General features: G+C 34.7%; 1 protein-coding gene across 1 annotated transcript; it reads left to right on the forward strand.

The window, feature by feature from the left end:
- The first annotated feature begins 209 nt into the window (after positions 1–209).
- On the forward strand, positions 210–23,617 carry C5 (complement C5). The gene is made up of 41 exons (XM_065737252.1): positions 210–274; positions 1,088–1,280; positions 1,919–2,081; positions 2,673–2,743; positions 3,239–3,330; positions 4,687–4,769; positions 5,186–5,276; positions 5,575–5,680; positions 6,340–6,466; positions 6,546–6,661; positions 6,875–7,075; positions 7,631–7,834; positions 8,331–8,537; positions 8,717–8,866; positions 9,686–9,815; positions 10,120–10,185; positions 10,729–10,929; positions 11,568–11,658; positions 12,079–12,155; positions 12,817–12,956; positions 13,426–13,647; positions 14,203–14,263; positions 14,822–14,911; positions 15,115–15,327; positions 15,472–15,547; positions 15,892–16,051; positions 16,500–16,595; positions 16,910–17,081; positions 17,280–17,485; positions 17,888–18,040; positions 18,383–18,445; positions 18,910–18,991; positions 19,628–19,676; positions 20,362–20,464; positions 21,130–21,204; positions 21,296–21,401; positions 21,590–21,676; positions 21,919–22,008; positions 22,355–22,438; positions 22,995–23,133; positions 23,411–23,617. Exons 1-41 carry the CDS (start codon positions 210–212, stop codon positions 23,538–23,540), a joined length of 5,031 nt encoding a protein of 1,676 aa, XP_065593324.1. The 3' UTR covers positions 23,541–23,617.
- The last annotated feature ends 815 nt before the right edge of the window (positions 23,618–24,432 follow it).

Raw genomic sequence — 24,432 nt, forward strand, 5'->3', positions numbered from 1 at the left:
CTCCCAAAAGAAAGGAAATTTCTGATCAAAAAATAGGGGCGATTTGGAAGGGGCAATGACATTTTAGTAAAAGCAAGACCTGCAGTTAATTATTAACAGTGAGTGGCATGTATCACCACTGTCAGTGGTATTTTTGCTCATCTGCAGCAGCAGTGAAATACGGTTTGATCCAGATTTGATCGCACTGTGGGCATACCGATTGAGATGCTATGGCTACTTTAAGATATTTTTTTGTTTTAGTATTTTCTGGAACGGCTTTTAGTCAGGATAAAACGTAAGTAAAACAAATGCAGTGCTTACTGGAAACATTACTTGATTGTTGGCAACTGTCTTAGGTGAATAGGTGCAGAATTTCATTGGAGGCACTACAACACAGACTGCCCAAATCCATGTGTTTTCACAGCAAAACTCCCTGATGGATGCTAATGCTAGAAAAAGGGCTGATGCTTCTTGAATTGCTCTATTTGCTGTCAGTGAAGGAGGTAGAGTCAACTCCTTACCTGCAGTGAATTCTCAACATAATAACAAGAATATATATGGAAAAAAATGAAGCTTGTGCTCACTAGATTTTCTGTAGTGCCTGAAGACAGATATTGTGCTGCAGGTTGGAGGAGGGCTCTTATTTAAATGCGTATTTTGTGGTTGTATTCAGCAGTGCTTATTTTGATTCTTCTGTTAACAGTGGTGTGTAAGAAAGCAATCAAAATAAGTGCTCTTGGCATTTCAGGAAAAGATGAATGTTTATTGTTCAACAGCACTTCATATATATTTTAGATAGATGGTGTGTTCGTGTATTAAAGCCTGGTTTGTGGTTTTGTGGAGTAATGCATACTACAATTTAAAAAGCACAGAAGAGATCAGAGTAATCCTGCAGAATTTTGATCAAGTTCACCTTTACTGTAAATTGCCTCATTTATTTCAGTAAGAACTTTGCTGGTGGGAAAACTATACAAGTGTACTGTTTGGGGCATTAACATTTCAAGGGTTCATTTGGGTTTGTTTTGGCAGCGTCTGTGGAAGTGAATTACAAATCAAAGTAAGAAACAAAAGTCATTACCCTTATATTTTCTTTATATTTCATATACAGGTATGTCCTTACAGCACCAAAGGTCTTCCGACTTGGGACATCTGAGAAAGTCGTAGTTCAAGCTTTTGGCTATGACAAGGAATTTGCAGTCAATCTTGCCTTAAGAAGCTTTCCAGATAAGCTTGTTGCTTATTCTTCTGGTCACATTTCTTTAAGTCCAGACAACAACTTCCAAAATTCTGTAACTGTAACAGTAAGGAATTAGAACTTTTCTTGACATGTTTTTATTGTTGCTTTTAGTTGGAAAAGATTGTACTAAGTTTACAGATATTTAAAATGGGAGGAGAAACCTACAGCCCTCGCTCCTCAGATTTCCTTGTGTAGTTTATTTCATTTTAGTTTGTCTGAAATTGAAATTCTTTTGGATAAAAATAGTGTAGAGGAATTTAAAGAAGTTTAACGTTTAATCAGATTATTTTAGAAACATTATCATGTTCGCATAACATTAAAAAAATAAAGAGGAAGGAATGGAGACGTGTTTGGTGTGAACAAGACTCCTCATCTGAGCATTCAGATTAAGCCAAAATAAAACTAAGCTTCATCTTGTCTGGAACTAACAGGCTCCAGAGGGACTGAGATGTAAGCATAAACCCCTGACGTGCAGTCACCTGAGGCCAAGGGGCAGGAAGCTCCACAGGTTTTCCTGAAAGCTGACAAGAGGTTTTTGCTAAAATTCAGTCGCTAGGGAGGTGTTACTCGAGGTGATGCATCCCAGGAGCTGCTTCTCGCTCTGCTTTCCTGTTCATCCAAATTCATCCAACCTTTTGACAAGAAATACTGTAGAAAAACTACTTGAAAAAATTTTAATATTCTTTAACTGTTCTCTCCCAGCTTCAACCAACAGATTTAGCTGGCACAGAGGACTCAGTCAAGTATGTGTATTTGGAAGCTGTTTCTCCACATTTTACTGGTTTAAAAAAAATTCCTGTTTCCTATGAGAATGGATTTCTTTTTATTCACACTGACAAACCAGTTTATACTCCAGATCAGTCAGGTAAATAATGCTCATTTTCCTGGCTGATATTATTATTATTTTTTTTTTACAAGCCAATGGCATTATTCCCAAGGAATTCAGATGTAAATGTCCTTTAAACTCTTGGCCATGTTTTATTGCCATCAGCTACTATTTTATTTTTTAATTAGCAGAATAATACTTTGAAATATTTGATCATATTATAGAAATTAATAATTGCTCCCAGTATCCTCTGGGTCCTTACCTTCTCAGTTTTCCTGAGAACATAATAAAAAAAAATACATATTTTTGCAAAAGTAGGGATGACTGAATCCTTGGTTTTGTTTTTTTCACTGCAGAAATGGTATGCTGGGATATTAATGGTAAAAATTATTTTGCATGGATGATTCAATATGAAAAAGTGTTGGTGCAGGGTCTTTCATTGCTAACATGAGTAAATATTGTCTGGAGAGCATACTGGCAAAAAGTCAAGTGCATTTCATAAGTACTAAAGACAAAACTCTTAATAAAGAAATAAGTTATAAGATTTAGGTTTGGATTGGCTTTGTTTGTTTGTTAGTTTTAATATCAACAATGGTATGACTTTGAGATCTATTGTAATTAATCTTACAGTGAAAGTCAGGGTTTACTCTCTGAATGAAGAACTGCAGCCAGCACGGCGAGAAACTGTCCTAACGATTGTGGTATGTTGCAATTGAATTTAATTTTAATATTTCATAGATCACAAGAATCCCAGGTATGTAGGAAATCAATGCAATGGATATACAAGAAAACAGATAAATGTTTTTGCAGGTAGCCAGCTGTCTTTTAAGATCTGAAAAGGACTTTGCACACTTAGATTTTTTTCAATTTTGTGGTATAAAGCTGTTTCAGAACAGAGATAAGAAAAAGCACAAATTGTCCGTAATACCTATGGAAACAGTGTGAGAGAAATGTTGATAATGTGTGATTTTTATACTGCTGTTTCCTTCATTTAACACAGAAAACTTATCAGTGGTTCCTGTACTGTTTTTTTGTTGTTGTTGTTGTTTTTTTAGCCACAATAGTAGTTATTGTTGGTATAGTAACTACCCAGAAAATGGCATCGTGCACAGGCTCCCACTAGTATCTCTGAGTTAAGGTTTTTCCTTTTGATCACAATTATTTAATCACTAATTCTCTTCTGTTGTGATTTCAAGGATCCAGATGGAGTAAAAGTGGATATCATAGAAGAAAATGACTTTACTGGGATAGTTTCTTTTCCTGACTTCAAGATTCCTCCTAATCCCAAGTAAATATATTTAATGCTCTTTGAGAACCTTCAGCATAATTCTGTCTTTTCTTAAAAGCTGTTGTTTTGCTGATACACAGTGTGTGTGTGACTTGCAACTTGGTAATTTGTAAAATTTCACATAATGTATTATAATGGTATAGGTAGAGAACTTTTACAAAGCATTCTCCTTTTTTAGTTGACTTCCATACAGATTTTTGTCTCCTGAAGTGAAATTCAAGTTTACTCTCTTTATTTTCAAAAATATGGAATATCCTCACTGTAATAAGAGGAAGTGAGAAGATATAGTGGGTGAAAATATTGATGATGAAACTGAACAGCAGATTTATCATGCTCAGTTAAAAAGAAAGACTAGTAAAAGCTAAAACTTTCTACTCTGGAGATAGAAGCACTGTCAAGTTGGATAGATTTCAAGGAAGGAAAATGTTCCTATTTCATACACGCAAATCACCAGCATTTTTCCAGTAAGATCTGCACACAAAATACATGCCTCTTCATTTCTCTCTTTAGTCTTGAGAGGGTGCTGAAGATACACTGAGTTGGCAGATGGATGGTAGCTAGCTTGAAAGTGTTTTCTGCCCAATTTATTATTCATTAGGAAATTAGCAATAATTTCAGTCAAAAATTAATTTTGTATCCCTTTTGAAACTGTCTGTTAACAATGGATTGCATCATAATTATTGTGGTGTTACAAAGCCAAAAGATTACAGGAACTGGTTTTCTGTAAGTTGTTGAATGTGAATTAGGTTTGTGCCTCAGTGCTGTAGTTGGAGAGAAAAAGAGCCTGACAGAGCCTTCATGAGTGTTTTGGAGCATATTTCTTGATTACTACATTTCAGATAAATTTTCCAGTGTAGTTACATCTTCAAGTTCTCACTCTAGATCTGAATACTTGTAGATTAATGTAATTGTCATTCAGGATGACCTTTCTTACAGATCCAGTCACTGGGAATCAATTGTTTTCAGCCATCGTAAAAGGTTTTGTTGGAATAGCTTTGTTGGTTGAGATAGTGGTGCGTTGGGCTCCCTGGGACAAAGCTGTTTGTTGCCTCAAAGTGTTCACTTCCATGTTGTGTGGGACCTAGAGCAACCTGACCTAGTAACAATAACAAAAAAAAAATGTCTGTAGTCAGAATATAAAGAATGTTTACTTTCTTCAAAACACCTTTCAGATGATTTTATTTAAAATAGTAAAGTAGTGGAATCTTCTCAAAAAGGCATTATATATGTGCAAATAGTCAGTTCCATTTTTTTAACTAGTTATTAACATAAATTATTGTTAAGTAGCAGTTCTTTCATTTTCAATGTATATATTTTTAATTTTAAAAATATAGTTTGGTTGTTGATTTATTGTAGGTATGGAATTTGGAAGATTGAAGCAAAGTACAAGAAGAATTTCATAACTTCAGCGATTGCAAAATTTGAAGTTAAGGAATATGGTATGGCATGTCTGAAATGTGATCTTCAGTTTTGTGCTTTTCCCATGAGATTTAGTTAGGGCAGCTATGCAGTACAGAGTAACAAAATGCAAAAATGCTTAAAGGAGCACTGGCTACTTTATTTTTGAAGACTGTATGAACACAACTTACCTATAAATAGTAATTCTGCAGCGTGCTGGTGATTTTGACATGGTTGCAGTGACACAAAATGTGGAGAGGGCAGAACAATAACTTTGGGCTTTATAACTTGTGTTGTTTTGTGGACAAGCTGACAGCTTTATATTTGGGCTATAAGGTAATTCACGTCACTTGAAACGTGATTCTTTGATGTGTGTGTAATGACATCTTTCTGAGTAACTTTTGGATACTGTTTAAAAACACATCAAAGTAGCTTTATTTTCTACTCATTTTTTCAGCTATGCCAAGCTTTTCCATTGTCATAGAGCCAGAAAATAACTTCATTAGTTCTGATAAATTTGAGAACTTCAGGATTGCTGTGAAAGCTAGGTAAGGAAAATTGACTTTGATTTCTAAAAGATGTATTTTTCTTCTTTACTTGAAGAATGACTCGCTTGTGTGGAGTAGCTTCCTGCTTCCAAAAAAATATATATATCATTACAATCCTTTCAGCTCTGCTATGAAAAGAAGTGAACCATTTTAAAATACTTATGAAGTGATTATTTTTCAGTGTAGACATTTGTTTTCTATTCCTTGCTTAGAAAACGACTCCTCTTAAAAATGCATACTTAGTTCCAGCCATTAGGATGGAAATCTTAAAAACACGTATATTGGTTTTTATTCTCAGCTATTTTTATAATAAAAAACTTGCAAAGGCTGATGTCTTTCTACGTTTTGGAATAATAGAAGGAAATGAAAAAAGAATGATGCCTCGTGCAATGATTGTGACTAAGGTAAGAAAAAGCAAGCCTAAATTGTATACACTTCACATGCTTAATTCAGGACTGATTCAATTGAATGAGGCTGGAGAGAACATGTCCCAACTCCTAGTTTGCACTGACAGTTATTCATTGTCAGATTTTCCTCTGTAATCCTTAATCATTCGCACAGAAACATACTGTGTGATGAAAGCAGAAGCAGCATCTCAGAATGTCACTGCAGTCTGGTTCATTTGTTCACTTGGGTAAATCTTGTGGTTGAAACTTCCATGTAGTATTTTTTGTTGCTATTACAAAACAAAAGAAATCAGAGATACAATCAGTGTAGTAATAGCATGTCACGATCAGAGACTGTTCCTCCTTTCCTCATTTAGTTTGGTCTTTTTGATGTAGTCACTGAAGAGTTGTAAAACACACTGTCTCTCCTGAAGGAGAGAGGTGTCTGTATTTGGCCTGCATGCAGATGTTGGAACATGTGCTATTGATTCATTAATTATTTATAATTCTAAGGAAGAAAAAAATCTTATTTGTTAAATTGTTCATGAAAAATGTCCACCTTTGTATTTTCTCTGAAAATAGTGAGCAGAAACATGCTGAAAGTAGAATTTACGTGTAGTTTACCTATTATTTCTACGTTATTTACTGTAAATGAATGATTTCTATTTAATTTCCAGATTGAAAATGGTGTTGCTGAGATCAATTTTAACAGTAAGAAAGCAGTGAGTTCTTTAGGGTTTCAAAGCCTAGAAGAATTGGATGGGTTGTATTTATACATTGCTGCATCAGTAGCAGAGTCTAAGGGTAAGTTGCTTTCTGACTGGTTTCAGCTGAAATTAAGGGCCCTAGGATGTAATTATTAAAGGAGACAATATTTTTTTAGGAGGCCTCAGTGGTGAAGTGGAATTTTCTGGAGTAAAATATTCTGTATCTCCTTACACACTGAATTTGATTGCTACTCCTCTCTTTGTAAAGCCAGGACTTCCATTCTTCATTAAGGTTTGTTAATAGAAGTATCATTGCACATTGCAAGATTAAACCCATCTTGTTGTAGTCTTACAATTTTTTTTTTGTGAATATTGCTGTAGTTCTTAACACACTTTTGATTTCCATTGACTGTTAAAATTTTTTAACTTGCTGTTGTAGAAGGTTAACCACTCGTTTTCTGCTTGAAAAATGTCGTTCTTGAAATAAATACTTTCTAATAAACAGGTGCAGGTGAAGGATACAATGGATCAGTTTGTTGGAAACATCCCTCTAACTATCACTGCAAAATCATTTAGTCAGCAGATGGATGAGACTGAGCTGATTTCAGAAGGCTCAGAATCTGGGAGAAGAGAAACAAGCATGAATGATGGAACTGCTTTATTTGTTGTTAATGTCCCATCTGACAGCAACCTGCTGGAGTTTCAAGTGAGTTAAATTCTCCCATTTATTTCACTTCTTAGAGGATTTAATTGTGTATTTTTTCCAGTGTACAGCACAACAGTTTATAAACTTAGAGATTGTTCCCAATAATCGGTTATCAAACCTAAATGCTATAATAAAACATTACTTCTGTATTTAATTATGTTTGAAATTATTCTGAAACAAAATATCCCAGTTAATCACAGTTATTTTATATTGCTCAGATGCTTTATTTAGTAATTGAATTGTGCGAGAACAAATCTGAGTGCTTGTTATGTACAAAAGCATATTACTGACATTTTCTGCTCTACTTATGTATATGTTTCTATACTACAATTTCAATTTCATTTTGTATTTATAAATATTTTTATTAAAGAAAACATGAAAGCCTTTAGTTGGCTTATTTTAGTAATCTCTCTGAATGGTATATTACAGAATGCTTTTAATATTATGCTTATTTTCTCAAGTGTAGCTTGGTACTTAAACTATGCAGAAGTCAGGATGTGCAGGTTTTATTTCCTTTTCTGCCACAGTTTTGTGGACATTTTATTATCTTTTCAGGTAAAAACTTCTGATCCACAACTTTCAGATGAGAACCAAGCAACCAAAACCTATGAAGCAAGAGTTTATTTATCATTAAGTCAAAGTTATCTTTATATTGACTGGGCTTCAAATCACAAAATACTGAATGTAGGGGATTTCATAAGTATTAACATATATCCACGAAGTCGATACATTCATAAAATACATCACTACAGCTATGTGGTAAGTGATGTTTCCATATGAAATACTGACTTGTGATTGGATGTGTTGTCCTAGGTGAAGAACTTCATCAGTCAGGATCTGTCATCACTGGGGAATATATATGTTGCTCACGCAACTGTTCAGAATATGTATACTTCCTCCTCCTATAAAACGTGCCAGTCCTGTAGTAATAACTTGTTACCAGATTCGTGTATAAATTATGTGTTAAAACTATATTGTTTTGAAATCTGACATAGGCTAGAATTATGAAGTAGTAGTGCTAATCTCAAGAACTATTTAATGAGCTTAATCATCCAAGGAAAGGAAGACAAAGATTCAGAGACAGCAGCTGTTGTTACAGGCTGAGGGAGAGGGCTGCCTTCCTTTGAACTAGCCACACTTGTTCCAAATGCATTTTTGTGGGTGTTGGATTATACCTAAATGCAAAATAATCATGTGTGAGGGATATTCAACTTCAAATTTGACTTTTTTATTCTCCACCATCTTTCTATTTCAGATCACATCAAAAGGGAAGATAGTAAGCTTTGGAACTCAGAAGAGAATTAAGGATTTGGAATACGAACATCTGTCTTTTCAGATAACTCAAGAAATGGTTCCTTCAGCACGTCTTGTTGTTTACTATATTGTGGGAGAAGAACCTGCTGAGTTAGTAGCTGATTCAGTTTGGCTAAATGTGGAACAGAAGTGTGGGAGTAGTCTTGACGTGAGTAGTAAAATAGGCACTGAAATTTGTGGGTGTGCATTCATGTTATGATCAGATTTTAACTTGGTATTAAATAAGTTTTTTAACACTTCTTTGATGTGTTGAAATGTCAGCTTTCGGATGTGTTTATTTTGAGCAGTGTACTTGTAAGATTAATAACATTTCTTTCTTGTTGATAGATTAAGTTGCTATCGAGCAAAGAGACACACAAACCAGGAGAAGTTGTATCACTTAACATGAGAACACAGTTCAATTCCTTTGTTGCTTTGTCATCTATCGATAAGGCAATATATGGAGTAACAGGAAGAGGAAAGAGGACAATGGAAAAAGTTAAGTAATAGCCAAAAAAAGAAAGATAAATTGCTGTTTGTTTAAGGTTCTTCTTCAAATCACTGTTAAGTTTTATGCCTTCATTAAGCCTGAAAATAGAAATCTAGAATAAAATCTGAGTTTAAATCTGTCACTTTCAAATTATAGAAATAATGCATATTTCATAGTTCAGTAAACTGTGGTGTTTTAAAGCCAAATCTGAATGGTCTCATCAGAAACCTTCACACTTGGACAGAAATAGGCTGTGGTGTCAGAGAGTGCTGTGGTCAAAGAGGCACGGAAACTACATTTGTCTTTTTATTTCTTCCTATAGTATCTTAAGGTTAAACTTTTTAGGGCATAGTTTTAAAATGACATGGCAGATGCTATTACATTCAGTGGATTACAGAGGTTTTCAGTCCTTGTAGAATTTTAGATACATGTATATGTTAAATAAACGTATATATCATTTGTCACTGAAGTAATTCCATTCCTGTAATAAAACACAGCAGTTCTTTGTGGCATTGAAAACAAAATTCATTGGAGTTGAATGAGAGAATAATTTTTAGAAGTTTTAAACGACCTAGATTGAGTATCAGAACCATTATAAACACATTACTGTCTTGATTCTGACTTATTAGCTCAGATGCATGCTACAAGAGCAAAACTGTGTTAGTTCTGGTGGTTGAATTAGTTCAAATTTTACAAAATGGTATGTATCATTGTGTTGTGAAGATATTTTCCAGACTGAAGTAGCTTTTCTGCATGTCTAATTCTCTCATTTGATAAATGTGATCTGTTCCACATTTTAGCTAGGTGCTAATGTATTTATTCCTTAGATAATGCTGAAATTGGAAAAGAGTGACCTCGGTTGTGGTGCTGGAGGAGGAAAAAACAATGTTGATGTATTCCGAATGGCTGGGCTTACTTTTTTAACTAATGCAAATGCTGATGATTCAAATGAAGCAGGTATTTTCACTTGTTTTAAAGTGAAATTTCTCTTCTGCCTCACAATACGTTGGAAATTAAAAAAAAAAAACAAAAAAACTTATTTTGTATATAACACAAAATGGAGTTTTGAGGAAGAAAAGTATTATGGTTTGTGGCTTGGTTATTGTAATTGACTTACTATTAAGGAAATTGAAAAATAAATCAAAAATGTCTCCCAAATCTGGAATGTGATTTTTTGGATATCTATTTAAATAGTCTATATTATTATCAAAAAAAGTCCTGTGTTTTGTACTTGCTTTTTTTTTTTTTTTTTTTACAGCAGGTGAAAATTGCAATGAAGTGGTCAGAACCAAGCGATCTGACTTCGAGGAGCGAGTTCTCAAAGAAGGTGTTTAAAAAGTTCTTTAAATATGTGTCTTTGAAAAAAAAAAAAGTTCATGCCCATTACAGATCAAGAAAATGAATGTTTGTGTAATAGTTTAAATTACTGCTATTCATGTAACATACCAGAGGCTGACAAAGGTGGAAGATGACATTTAATAGGACCCCATTTATAAAGCCTCTTAACCATATGCTCAATTTGAAATCAGCAAGATTTAGTACGTGTTGAATATGTATAGGATTATTTTTATTTTCTGGAAAGGCATATCTTGAAAATGTACGGTTCCACCATATGGCAGTGACCACCTGCCAGTGGCCAAGCCTGACAGAACAGCTTCTGTCCATTAAATCTTATCATAATAAAACTTCTCTAATTCACAGTTGTCATTAAGTGCATGTCTCCAGCATTTTCAAGAATACATGTCCACGTTCCTCCTCAAATCTATACCTTCGTAGAAATTCAGCTAATTTTAGAAATAAGTGTAGTGTAGTTAATTAAAATGTGTAAAGCTTCATACTAAGGAAGGGAATTCTTTTGTTGCTATTTCAGCATCCAAATATAAACATCTAGAAATTCGAAAGTGCTGTATGCATGGAGTAAAAGCATATCCAGTAAGTGAGACTTGCAGTGATAGAGCTCGTCGAATTCAGAGTCATGCAAGGTGCATTTCAGCTTTCATAAATTGCTGTGAATTTGCAAACAGACTGCGGGAAGAAGAGCCTAATAAGCTCCTAATATTGGCGAGAAAGCGTAAGTAGAAGACCTTTAACTCTTGTGTGGACATGTAGAAAAATGCATCTGGTAGAATATGGACAAACGAAGAGGTGGCAACTGAGTTAATCTTTTAGCCCTCTGATTGATTACCTCTCAGGATTTTTTCAGAAGGAATTGTGCCAGACTCCACAAGCCTTGATTGTGTACCCCTACAGAGGGGTAATAGAGCAGTTCTTAATTCTATTAGAACTGATGAAAAGCTATATTCTTCTATTCATCCATGTTAGAACAAGCAGAAATGTGTTTCATGCGAAGAGAATGCTTGAATGCTTAACTTGGAGTCCTTTCCCTAGGTCTAAAACAGCCCGTGGGTAACATCTCAGGAAAGATCAGTGGGAGTGTGAAATTTCTTGTCCCCCATTCTCTCCTTGTTAACAGGTTAATCTGTCCAGATATTGAATGGTTGTCCACATATATAAATAGATGAAGTGGAATAAACAGGCTCTTGATTTAGGTATTCAGGTACTTCTTTTAATATCAGAACTGACCTGAGGCAAATAGGCATACAGAATTTAGTATCACAAGGAAGATGTAATGATTTTCATGCCTTTAGTGAAAAGCTTTTGGCAAGGGTTTTTTGTTTGTTTTTCACTTGATTTACTCATCTTGTACAGAATTTGAAGCTCTCTTGGAGCTGGACGAGGCAGAGGTTCGAAGCTATTTTCCTGAAAGCTGGTTATGGGAAGTTCATCAAGTTTCTCCACGGTACTACTTTTCTCTAGAAAATTACTAACATCATCAGGTTACTTTCTATAAACTAAATGCTAAGATTGATATAACCTGAGTCATTTTACACATACTCAAGATGTGTGCTAGAATACAGTTTTGTGTAAGCACACTATTCTTTTCATGTTGTCCTGCATGTTGGAGATGCTGTCTGGCACCCAGGTTATTGAGTCCCTTTTCCATTCACTTTTTACCTTGCTGGACATCAGCTTCTGTGAAGTCAGCTAAAAACAAAACCCAGATGTTCAGTTCCCTAAATATGCTCTCATCTCGCCTTGTCTGTCTTAGACTGCAGTCCTTCTGTGCACATGCTGTTTTTATGTTGATCAGCTCTTGGTATTAACAAATAGTTAATGTATGAATTTGCTGATTGTAAAAGAAAAACACTTCCAAACATAGGTCGAAGACTTTGTCTGTCACTCTGCCTGATTCACTGACTACCTGGGAAGTGCAAGGTGTTGGCATTTCTGATAAAGGTAGGTACTGCAACCCAGTTAAAGTTGTAGCTGAAACATTAGGTAATTTTTCAGTTTGGATTTTGTAGAACCTCTCATTTTAGTTTCCATGCATATTGTCAAATGTTCTTTTTCTGGTTGTCAAAGAGGAAGAGACAGCATCAAAATATATATTTTAGAGAAAGGACATTACTTCATTTCCTTCTATGAATGTAAAAATGACAGTGCAAGAGAAAGGCCAGTCTAGCCTAGTACCTTGTATTTGTCTGGGGGCCCATAATAAATAATTAAGAAAGAATGTAAAAACTTCACAGATAGCGTCTCTTCTGTAGTACAGCTGCACTTTGTCCTGCTGTCAATAGCTTGGGGACCTGAGGAGAGGAAGGAACAGATTTTCCAATAGATATGGTAGTTCAAATAGAAGAATTTCTTCTAGCTTTGGGAATAAGTAGGAGGAGCCCAAAGTACTGCAATGTCAGCAAGCATATGAAAGAAATGCAGTTGAAAGTGAGTATATAAAATAAAGTATATGTGAAGAACAGGAAGCAAGAGCTTTGGAAAAAACAGGATTATTTCAAAGTGAATTTTTTAAAATGATAAATCATCTGTAAAGGTGGGAAAAAGTGTGGTTTATCAGAAGGGCAGATAGGCTAGTGTGATTTTATGTGTTTAATTTTGTTAGGTATATGTGTTGCTGCACCACTGGAAGTGCAAGTTGTAAAAGATATCTTCCTTAGCATTTATGTTCCTTATTCTGTGGTGCGAGGAGAACAAATTGAGTTGAAAGGATCTGTTTATAACCACAGAGCTTCTGCAATTAAGGTAATTTGTCTTTGTGAATTCTATTGAAATACTAACAAATAAACTGGGGAAAAAAAAACACATGAAAGTTAAAATACAGTTGTTCTATTCCAAATGTTGGGATGAGATATTGAATATGTGATGGGATTTTTGGAGCAACCTGCTCCTGAGCTAGAAGGTTACCTTGTCTAGGGGCTTAATGCAAAATGACTACTTTTAATGAACTGCATTTAAACCAAGATGCAAAACTATTGAAAAGTGGGTAAAGATGTCTGTGATTCCCTTACATTGCTGAGGAATATTTGTTAGTGTGACCCTAGTGCAAAAAGTAGTATTTGTGCAGTTAGTAACACCAGTAATACTTGCTCATCATACACAGAAATGGAGTATTAGTAATAGAATGCTCAGTGTGGTATTTTAGTGACTTTAATATTTCTCAGGTAGTTTATCTGTCATGGAGATGAACATTTAAAATCTCTCAATGTTTCAGTTCTGTGTTAAAATAGCAGCTGGAGATGGAATCTGTTCTTTTGGAGATTCTGCAGCTACTGGAGCAAGGGTGCACAACTGCAATTTTAAGAATCTAGATGCTGGCTCTTCATTGCCAATTCTGTTCAGGATTCTTCCTCTGGAATTAGGTCTTCACACTATCAACTTTACACTGCTGACAACTGGGAGCAGTGAAACTGTAGTTAGAACATTACGTGTAATGGTAAGAAAAAATGATTATTTCTGATTTCCATATTGATTCAATTGCAAAAACAACAAAATATATGAAATCAGTGTATGAATATTGCTTTGCTTTAATGTTGTTATACTTCCAAATATCATGCAATATCATTGAGTTAACTGAGGTACATGCAGTGGAAAGATGTATGGCAAAGTATTTGAGTATGTACATTTTATGACTTGCATATAAAGATCATCAGAAAGGTTCATCCAGATCTAATTCAGTAAGCGAGGAGAATGTGAAATTCTAAGGTACTTGGTTCACATTTTCAGCTGCTTCATCCTACTTCACTGAAGGATACTTTTTTTGGAGGGGAATCTTATACTTTCCTAAGCTTTCATTTAAACCTTTTGTTAAACTTTCCCAGAACTTTTGGGACATAGACCACTAACTTAAATACAGCGTGGAACAGTTAAGTAAGACTCAGCTGCACAGAGGGATGCAGAAGACAGCTAATGTATTTGTTACGTTTCATGTGTTGCTTACAATAAGTAATGGTGTTACTGTTCTTTATGTCTTGCATCTTAATGATTACAGCCAGAAGGCATAAAAAAAGAACTTCATGCAGGTTTCACTTTGGATCCACAAGGTGTTTATGGTATGAAAATTGATTCTGTGTATCTTCATGTACTCTCTTTTTCATTTTCTGGATTCATGCAGTTATGATGACTGAGTTTTGAAAAGACTGACACTCCTTCCTGATATATTCTTTGTTGGGCACATCCAAGGATTTCTTCTCCTTTTATTGACTAACAAATCCAGCTCAGAATAGCTAATCTTTCAAAAAATATATTTTTTAAAAGTAAACCATTATGAATTTTTAAATATTATATAATACTAATAGTGTGTTTGAAAGCTGATACAGAGGTATATAAATGAAAATTGAATACATTCTTATTGAACCACAGATGACTTATAAACTAAAAAATAATATTTTCTCTTTAACAGTAAAGACAAAAGTATGATTATAGTGTTTCCATCTGTTCTTTCTCAACAGCTGATACTGTTTGTGTGTATATTTCTAGTTTTCATGTTATTGTAGCTATTTTTGTTGCTGGCTTCTCAGACAGTTGAAACATTTAAATCCAATCATTATATCTTAATCCTGTACTGATTTAGATCTTGCTGTATGTTACATATGTATCTTCCTCTGTAGGTTCAATCAAGAGACGACAAGAATTTCGTTATAAAATCCCACTAAACCTGGTCCCTAAAACAAAAATTGATAGAAGTGTCAGTGTTAAAGGTAAATTGTACTGAAGCTTTTGGTCTACTATTAGTCCATGTTTACATTTGTCTGAATTTATTCTTAGATTTTTTGCCTTTCTAGAAAAGGCTCTGCAGGTCTCCTCATAAAGAATGATTGCTTAGAAGTCAGTCAAATTCTGCCCATGGATTCACTTTCCTGATCATTTATTTAAATCAATTTTGTTATGATTCTTTCCCCAGGACATCTTATGGGTGAAGTAATTGCCACAGTCCTCAATCCTGAAGGTCTTAGTACTCTTTCTAACCTGCCAAAGGGCAGTGCAGAGGCAGAGCTTATGAGTATTGCCCCAATATTTTATGTGTTTCACTACTTGGAAGCATCAAACAACTGGCATTTACTGGGTCCTGAAACCTTAACTTCAAGAACTCAAATGAGGAGGAAGATGAAAGAAGGTAGGAAGATATAACTTCTCTTGCTTCAGAATTGTAGACCTTCTTCAACTTTGCTGAATAAGAAGGGGAATGTATCTGAGTGAGCAGATAGAATTTTAATAAATCTCTTTTTGTGACTTTCTTTCTGCCTCGTATATCCCTTAGGAGTTGTAAGCGTCTTGTCGTTCAGAAATTCTGACTTCTCATATAGCATGTGGAAGAATGGGAAAGCTAGCACATGGTGAGTTAAAAATCTTCTGATTTGTATGCCTGGAAAAAGCTTGATTCAGTCCTTTGCTTTCATACTGCAGCTTATTTTTGAAGGGTGGTATTTTCAAGAAGAACATGTAACATCGTAATGAGTTTGTATCCTGAAGCATGACATTTAATCCATTATAAAATTCTTTGTGACTAATTATTGGCCGTTTATTAAGTTTAAATTAAAATTCATCTGTACTATTTCTTTGAACTGTGGGAGTGTATTTATGCACCTAAATTATAAATGATGCAAATCTGTCTACTCTCTAGCAATATGAAAGTATCTGCAACTGAGAACAAAAATAATACCTTTGATTTCTTTGTCAGGTTGACAGCTTTTGCTTTAAGGATTCTTGGACAAGTTAATCAATATATAAATCTTGATCAAATTTCTGTTTGTAATTCACTTCTGTGGTTGGTTGATAACTGCCAAATGCCAGATGGGTCATTCAGTGAATTTTCAGACTATCAGCCAGTGAAACTACAGGTATGAAAACTGCATGTTTACTATGTGTGTAGAGTAGGAATTAAAGTTATAGGAGGTGCAAGATATTCTACACTGCATTTCACCAGAAATCTAGCCAGGAGAATTTTGCCAATTTTACCTCTTTCTGACTAATTTAAAGAACAGCATGACGTTACAAAGTTTCCTGTCTTCCCACTGAAAGTTGCTGTGTAATGATCCTTAATGCTTAGAAACAACGAACGTGTAGTTTGATTTTTACAGTGCAACAGACCCGCCTTGACAATAAATATATTTTAGTCTCTTTTTTTTTTTTACTAATGAGCTCTTACTTAGAAAAGAGTCATCATATTTTCAGGTAAAATCAATACATGAATTTCTATTTATTTCCTCACTTAAAATGTAAAAAGTTGTAATTATTTAAATTAACAGCTACTTCTATTTAATTATATTTGCTTATTTGATTTTCTAGGGTACGTTACCCAGAGAAGCTAAAGAAAAATCTTTGTATCTCACAGCATTTTCTGTTATTGGAATTGAAAAATCAATTAAAATATGCCCTACTCAGGTAAATAATGTTTTTATTTCTGCCTGCAGTCAGTTCTGGGATTCTAATTTCTTCCATTTTCTTTAACATTTGTTCAAAGAAATCAACAGGCTTTCTTACAGTGTCAGAGGTTAAGATAGTTGCTTTCAAAATTGGTAAAAAAACAACAATGAAATTCTAGATCACTTTATGCTAAATTGTATAAAATGCTATGTAATCCTATATTGTCTTGATAGATGCATAAAATAGAAGTGTATGAATATACATTGAATATAATATATATAGCATTTATAAATGTATGATACATGCAAGCTGTAGTCTGTTTATTTTTTCAGAAAATCCATGATGCTAAAAATAAGGCAGGAGATTATTTGTTGAAAAATGTACAGTCTGCTCAAAGCCCCTTTACTATGGCAATAATTTCATATGCTTTAGCTCTTGTGGATTTGAATCATCAGTCTGCAAGATCACTGTTCTCTGCTCTGAAGAGGGAAGCATCTGTCATAGGTATTGCTTAGTAAATTCTCTCAAAGTATCGTACTTGATCCTCTAGTACATTGTTCTGCTTATCATTGGCTTCTAGAATAAATATTATTTATAGGCATAAGAGAAGTGTTTCTTCATCTCGTTATATGCAGAGAGAGTGCCTCCTTTTCTTGTTGACCTGCACAGACAACCTGAAACCTTTCCTCTGTGCTTCTGCAGGTGACCCTCCGATCTATCGGTTTTGGAAAGATGGTTTTAAAACATCAGACCTACGTGATCCCAGCTCCGTTACTGCACAAATGGTTGAAACTACAGCATATGCATTACTTACTTCTTTGTTAAGAGGGGACAAGAATTATGCTAATCCAATCATCAAGTGGTTGTCTGAAGAACAAAGGTACGGTGGAGGATTTTACTCAACCCAGGTGAGCTTCCAAATACTTTGTTCCTATTCCTCAAGTGCCAAAATCTGAGAAACTTCCAGAGGATAATATCATTAGATGACCCCACATGATGACTTCAGTGTCTTGTACACAACACTAGCATCTAATAGCTCTCATGCCGTGTTTTTCATGGTCTCTTGGAAATATGATGTCTTTTTGTGAAGTTCATTATCACATTATCAAGAGAAATTTGCATGCCGATTCCACTGACTTGAGATAAGCTGAGTGAAAGGAGTCACGGTAGGAAGCTGATTTCCCAAGTTAGTTATAAAACAGTATATTTCATTTTGTGACGTTTGTTCTTGTTTCCACAACAAATTGCTTTGTAAAAGTTATTTAGTTTTACATTTTTGTAAGTAAATCTTTAAAATCATTTTCTGACAGGATACTGTTAATGCTCTCGAGGCCTTGACTGAATATTCCCTTCTTGTCAGACGGCTTCATTTGGACATGGGTGTTAAGGTTGCATACAGAAATCATGGAGATCTTCATCTATTTAAACTGACAGAAGATAATTTTGTGGGAAGAGCTGTGACAGTGAGTGAATGGTGTCTCTTCTGAAAAGTCGAAGCAGAACTACTGCTACTACTACTTATTTAAGTAGCTCTATGAATTTTAAAATCACTGCTAGATTAACTTTATCTTTTAACAAATCAATATCAATATGACATAGAAAGTGTTTAAGGAATTTGTTTATCTGCTACATTTAATCATTGTGTGTTTGTTTAATGTATAACTCATCTCTGCTTGCTCCTGTGAAGTTTTTGTTTGTAACCCTAATTTGTATTTAAATACAGAGAAGACAAGCAGTTCATCTGACTTCAATTATACTATTTACTATTATCTTACACCTATTTATATTTAACACCAATCCCATAGGTACCTCTGGATGATGACATATATGTAAGCACTGGCAGCAGCACTGGAATTGCTACAGTAAATGTAAGCATGCAAACAGATTTTTTGTATGCTGTCTCCTGTTTGTTAATGTGAACACTGAAAAAGAAAATGCAGCATTTCATTAACTATTCCACTTGTTGCCCTTACTTTTAGACTGAAGGGATGGATGTCATTTTGGCTATGTTTTGTACTGAGTTGATGGATGACAATATATGGACTAGTTATGTTCATAAAACGATCAGGACTTGTTCATGAAGTATTTTTAGTCTTCTAGAAGATACAAGCAGGAAGAGGTGGTTTGGTTTTTCTTGACAGTTCTGCATTTGTTGCTGTGCTGATCATTTATTCAATCTGATTTGTGTTCACCATACTAATCATGCTGCACAAACTTAGTTTTACTTGTATCGTAATTCCCTAGCTCCATAATGTCAATTTTCACATTTGGATGCCATATTTGAGCACTGTTCACTGTTTCTATATTGTCTAATTTATTTGTTTGTTTGTAGGTGAGGACAGTATATAATATAATGGGTACTTCTGAAGAGTCATGTAACTTTGAATTGAAGATTGTTCCAAAGAGAGATGGTGGTAATGAGTTAATATGGTTTTAATCATTACTGCTTGGGTCAGTGCAGGGGGTGGGGGAAGCTTATTTTGTTTGTCAATGTGCTTTTCGTTAGGAATGATACTAATGAATTCTTCCACTGGAAAACAAATTGCTGGAAGCTTTTTTTGCCCTTTTTGAAACTATTGTCTTTTTGTGAATGGAAATATTTTTAATGTATTTGTGTTATTGAGTTTTTACTCATTTGTAGAAGTGCTATTACAATTGAGGCAGTGAGAAATACAAAATTCTAGCAGAAGAAAGAAATATAATAGGAGAGTGGTTTGTGGTAAATTCTGCGAGGCATTGAGACATAATCCAGCTACAACAGGGTATATAAATACATTCTGAGCTTATGCTAAGAAGTAGTTTTAACAACTTTAGTACAAGATAAATCATATTAAGCATTAAGCTGACATTTTACCCGAGTTACAAAATACTTTGGTGTTATTTGTTTGTGACTAGGCAATGTGTTCCTATGAAAAACAGCTACTGAAACAGTTTAAAAACTCTCTTTCAATTATGAGAACAGTTTATAAGAGTTTGGGATTGCTACTTCTGGAGAGTTTTAAAATCTCTTCTTTGACAAATCACTTCTTTGACTCTACTTGATTTAAAAGGTTACAGAGAAGATGGTGAGCCATTGGGGCGCTTAGAGGCTTGTGCAAAGTAAGTACAGCTATTGGGGTTTGGTTAGGTAGTTTGTTATTATTTCTGCAGTGAGTGAGCCCATGTTTTGCTTTAAATGTTTCATTTAAACTCAGTGCTGGCTCCAAGCACCCTGGATTTCTGAACATTCAATGCTCCTATTTGTAAAGGCAGAAGTGCCAGCTGTTAAGGAGACTGAGTAGTACAAGGAAATATATTGTGGCTCTATGTATACATAATGAAATTACACTAAGAATGTTATGAAGACTTTCTGCTTTTACATTTTTTCTTAATACAATAATAAAACAATAACTAGATTACATATTCATATATTTTTTATTTATTTTCAAAGGAGAGATTAAGATGTATTTATCTGCTAATGCTCTCTTGTCAATAATTACATCTGGTCTTCTGATCTTGTTGTCTTCATTTTTCTTCCCTATGCATTTGTGTAAAAATAGTAGAGACAAAGGTCATTATTCTTTTGGAAAATAGCTCTTTGTTGATTTATATTTATCTGGAAAATAAGTATTAAAAGCTCCTTTAAGAATGATAAATTACATAATTCTGAAATAACTGATCCACAGTATATTTCTTTGTGATGGTGTTATGAATGCTGAAAGAGTTTTCCTTGTGATTTTCTGAGATCCCACGTTGAAGGTTATTTTTGGTTTCAGTTGTGTTAACTAAATTTATTCTATTTTAGGTACAGGCCCAGCACGGGGGAGCCACAGTCAGGGTCTGCTCATGCAGTGATGGACATAAGTTTGGTTAGTGGATTGGAAGCAAACACAGAAGACTTATCTACTGTAAGTGTTTGGCTGGAGATTTTTTTGGCAGAATTGTGATACTTATTGTTCTTCATCTCTCTCTGTTAGACTAGTAGTACAGATTTGTACCATCGTATTCTTATTGCTGCTAAGTGCTTCTAATGCTGATGAGAACAGTCTACCTAAGTGTAGAGTCTGGAATTTCAGTAGTCAGATCACCTTCCTTCAATTGATCAGAAGCCAGACATCTAACTAAAGCTTGTAATACAGGCTCCTTCTGTGGTCAGTGGAAAGAGAAAAGTGAATAGAGAGTGGCTGCCATTTGTTTTAGGAAGATGTTAATCCACTTTTGGATATGTTTTATTTGCCAAGTGTCAAGAGGCTTCTCTTAATGTTCACACCTAACTATTAGTTGGCTAAAGTCTGTGAGATGAATCTCTACTGTAGTGTCAGTCCAACTCTTACTGCAAGATAACGGGACTCTGAATTTTAGGATTTAAGTAGGATGATAGATGCAATGAGTAAAAGGATCATTTCTTTAAAAAAAAAAAAAAAGGCAAATAAGTGAGAGTATAAGCTTTATAAGAGGCAACCCAAAAATAGATATTTTAAAGTCTCAAAATTGTGTGAAAGCTATTGGTTAAAAAATCTTCAAGATCTTCCAGAAAACTGTATCAATTTTTTTATGTTTTTCTTCCCTACAGCTTGCAAGTGGAGTTGATCAGTTGATAGCTGATTATGAGATAAAAGATGGCCATGTTATTCTGCAGATAGACTCTGTATGTTGCCTCTCTCATAACCGTAAGAACAACTTTTACTCTTTCTGTGTGTCCTTTTTAGAGCTCCTTCATTCATGTGTCTCTCAAACAGGTGCCAGCTGATCAGCCCCTCTGTGTTGGGTTCCGAGTAAGTCAGCTTTTCCACGTTGGAATGATAAATCCTGGCACATTCACTGTGTATGAGTATCATGCACCTGGTATGTATCCATGCAAACTCATGTTTTTTAACTCTTTATTCCTTTTTTGAAGGCTACATTTTTCCCTTTTTCAACAGCTTTCTAATCTTTGTTGTTTTAAGCACAGGTAATTTCTGTCTCATAAAGTTTCATTGCTATTTTCTTGGTTTCTCTGTATTTAATTTATTATATCTTTTTGGATCTTGTAGATAAAAGATGCACTGTATTTTATAACCCGTATGGAAATGAAAAACTTGTGAGATTGTGTGAAGGAGATGAATGCAGATGCATGGAAGGTAAACTATTTTAAAGTTGTTGTTCTGTTCCATTTGGTGGAAACAACACAGTCTAATGCTTTGTACAAAATCATTTTAAACCACAAGAGAAAATCCTCTTAAGAACACAGTTATTTGTCCTCTGTGTTTCTCAGTTACAGCAGATTATCCCAGTCAGGTAGAAGCTCATGATGTTTTTTGTGAGGACACTTTTGTGATGACATTGCCTTAACTGTTTATTCCTTTTCCCTCTCTCAATGTAGCTGAGTGTGGCAAAGTACAAGAACGGCTAGATCAGTCAATAACTGCTGATACCAGGAGAGAAGTTGCATGCCGGAATGATATTGCATATGGTAACATTTGAACTGTTATTATTTATTTCTTATGCTTTTGCTAAAATTCAAGGTGTTTAAGAGATGTGGACATGACAATGAGAGACACTGATTAGTGATAGGACTTGGTGGGCAAGGATGATGGCTGGACTTAATGATCTTGAAGGTCTTTTCCAGTCTAGATGATTCTGTTTGACTTAGGGATAAGGAGAAGTCATGGGTCATCAGACAAGAGCCAGACAGTGTGCAGCTGTAGCCATAATTTTACCAGGAACTAACGTAAAGGGGCACTGTATTCCCTACCTGAGCATCTGTACATTTAGAACATACTGCAGGAAAAAAGAATTAAAAAACCTTTGTTTTGCAGTTTACAAAGTGAACATCTTATCTCGTAGTGAAGAAGGATCCTTTGTAAAGTATTCTGCGACTATTCTGGATTTATACAAAAGAGGTGAGTGTCCTATTTTTAATCTGTGTAACTATTTTGCTTAGAGCAAGCACTGATGGTTGAGATGACTGAAGCACATGACAAGAATCAGGAGTCAAACCTAGTCATTTCAGGAGAGTGAAAAACCCTAACCTCAAGTATGGGCTTTGAACATTCTTGTCCTAAGAAGGGCGGGCAGCATTTGCATAATGGTTTTTGAGCAGTTCTTCTCTATTATAGTTAATAATCCTAGACTATAAGCAGTTAAACATCTCTTATATGACAAAACAAGATGGACGTATTCATGCAGTTTTTCACCCATTTTTTTCCTGAGTTTAATCAATTGGAAAATGGTTATAATTAGTAGAAAATTATTTAATTTGAACAAAATTTATTTACCATTCTATTTCACTTAAAAATAATTTGCAGGAAGTGTTTGATATCACCAGATCTTCCTGTTTTACAGCAAGTGGCAAATAGCTCACTGTCCCATGCCATAGAACACGTTTGTGTTTTCTCATACATGTGTGGCAGGAAATTCTTTTAATGAACTTTTCATATTCTTGACATTCTACTTCAGGACAGGCTTTTGCTCAAAAAAATAATGAAATTACCTTTGTTAAAAAGAAGACCTGCACTGATGTTGAACTGAGCCCAGGATCACAATATTTGATCATGGGAAAAGAAGCCTTAAAGATAAACGTCGGTTACAGTTTCAGGTAAGGAACTTACCATCAGAATGTGCTGAGATTTCATCTGGAAGCGTGCTGTCAAGTGGCAACTTTTTGTTGTAATAAATCTCACGTAGCATACAACGTATTTTTGGAAGTATTAGTTCAACCTGCACTCAGTCAGGCAATGTGTTTTCAGATGTGTAAATTTAAAATAGGATCATGAACACAAAGCAAGCTATTTCTTACTGTTGTTTTTTTTTTTTATCTGATGGTTTTCTCCCAAGACCTTACTATAAAATAAGGGCTTTTTTATTTTGTTAAGGTTCCAGTATCCTTTGGGCTCCAGCACTTGGATTGAGTGGTGGCCTTCAAATACAGCATGTACATTTTGTCAGGAGTTTTTTAACAGAATGGAAGATTTTGTTGAAGATCTCATCATCAGTGGCTGTTGATGTACATGGAGAATTTTTTAATTAGAAATACAGTTCAAATCTCATTAAAAAGAAATCCTCAGATGCTTAGTAATTCTTCTAGAACTGTCATCATTATTCACCTTGGAAAACACTCTTGGATTGTGTTTTGTGGCCATTTTTTTATAACCTGGTAATTTTCAAAGTGTGATTTTTAAGTTTGGATGGGAGAGTAATGCAGAAGACTTCAAAAGACATTTAGATGAAGTGAAAAGGAACAATTGTAAAAATGAATGTGGAAAATACTGTCTTTTGCCAGTAGCAAAAATGAACATTGAAATCCAATGTCTTGTAAAAACAACTCTGCCTTCAGCACACACACTGAAAAAAAAAAAGAAAAATAAAACAGTACATTAAATAATTTTTAAGGTTTTCACTGTCAGTTTCTTAGACCTGCAGATGACAAAATCTTGCTTTTTTTTTTTTTTTTTTTTTTACCTATGCTAGTATCCAGGCACTTAACATTTTTCATTCAACATGTGGATGGAGTAACAGATGTTTAAGTTAAATGCTGAAGGTTTACTAAGCTAAGAAATCACAGATTGTTCCACTCCATTTATTTTAACAATGCACTGAAATACTGCAGTGCATCTGAGACCCACAGCTCCCACTCCCTGCAACAGAAAGAATCCATTTGGGAAACTTAACAGTTCATATTCAATGGGCTGAGGCTGTTCCAGAGAGCTAGAGCTGTTTATCCTTAGGTTTTTCACCATGCTTCTTTAGTTTTGAAAGTCCTTCTGCCAGGAAAAGTTACTCCCCTTTTTATTTGGGCACCTGTGTATTTTATATAAAGGAATACACACAGCTTTTGAAATGTTCCCAGTTTGCCATTGTGATAGAAACAGCAGAGGGAGTGCAAGAACACAGCTTT

The sequence above is a fragment of the Cyrtonyx montezumae genome, unplaced genomic scaffold, assembly GCF_038088225.1.
Source record: "Cyrtonyx montezumae isolate F1298 unplaced genomic scaffold, pur_monq_1.0 scaffold_20, whole genome shotgun sequence".
Taxonomy (NCBI): Eukaryota; Metazoa; Chordata; class Aves; order Galliformes; family Odontophoridae; genus Cyrtonyx; species Cyrtonyx montezumae.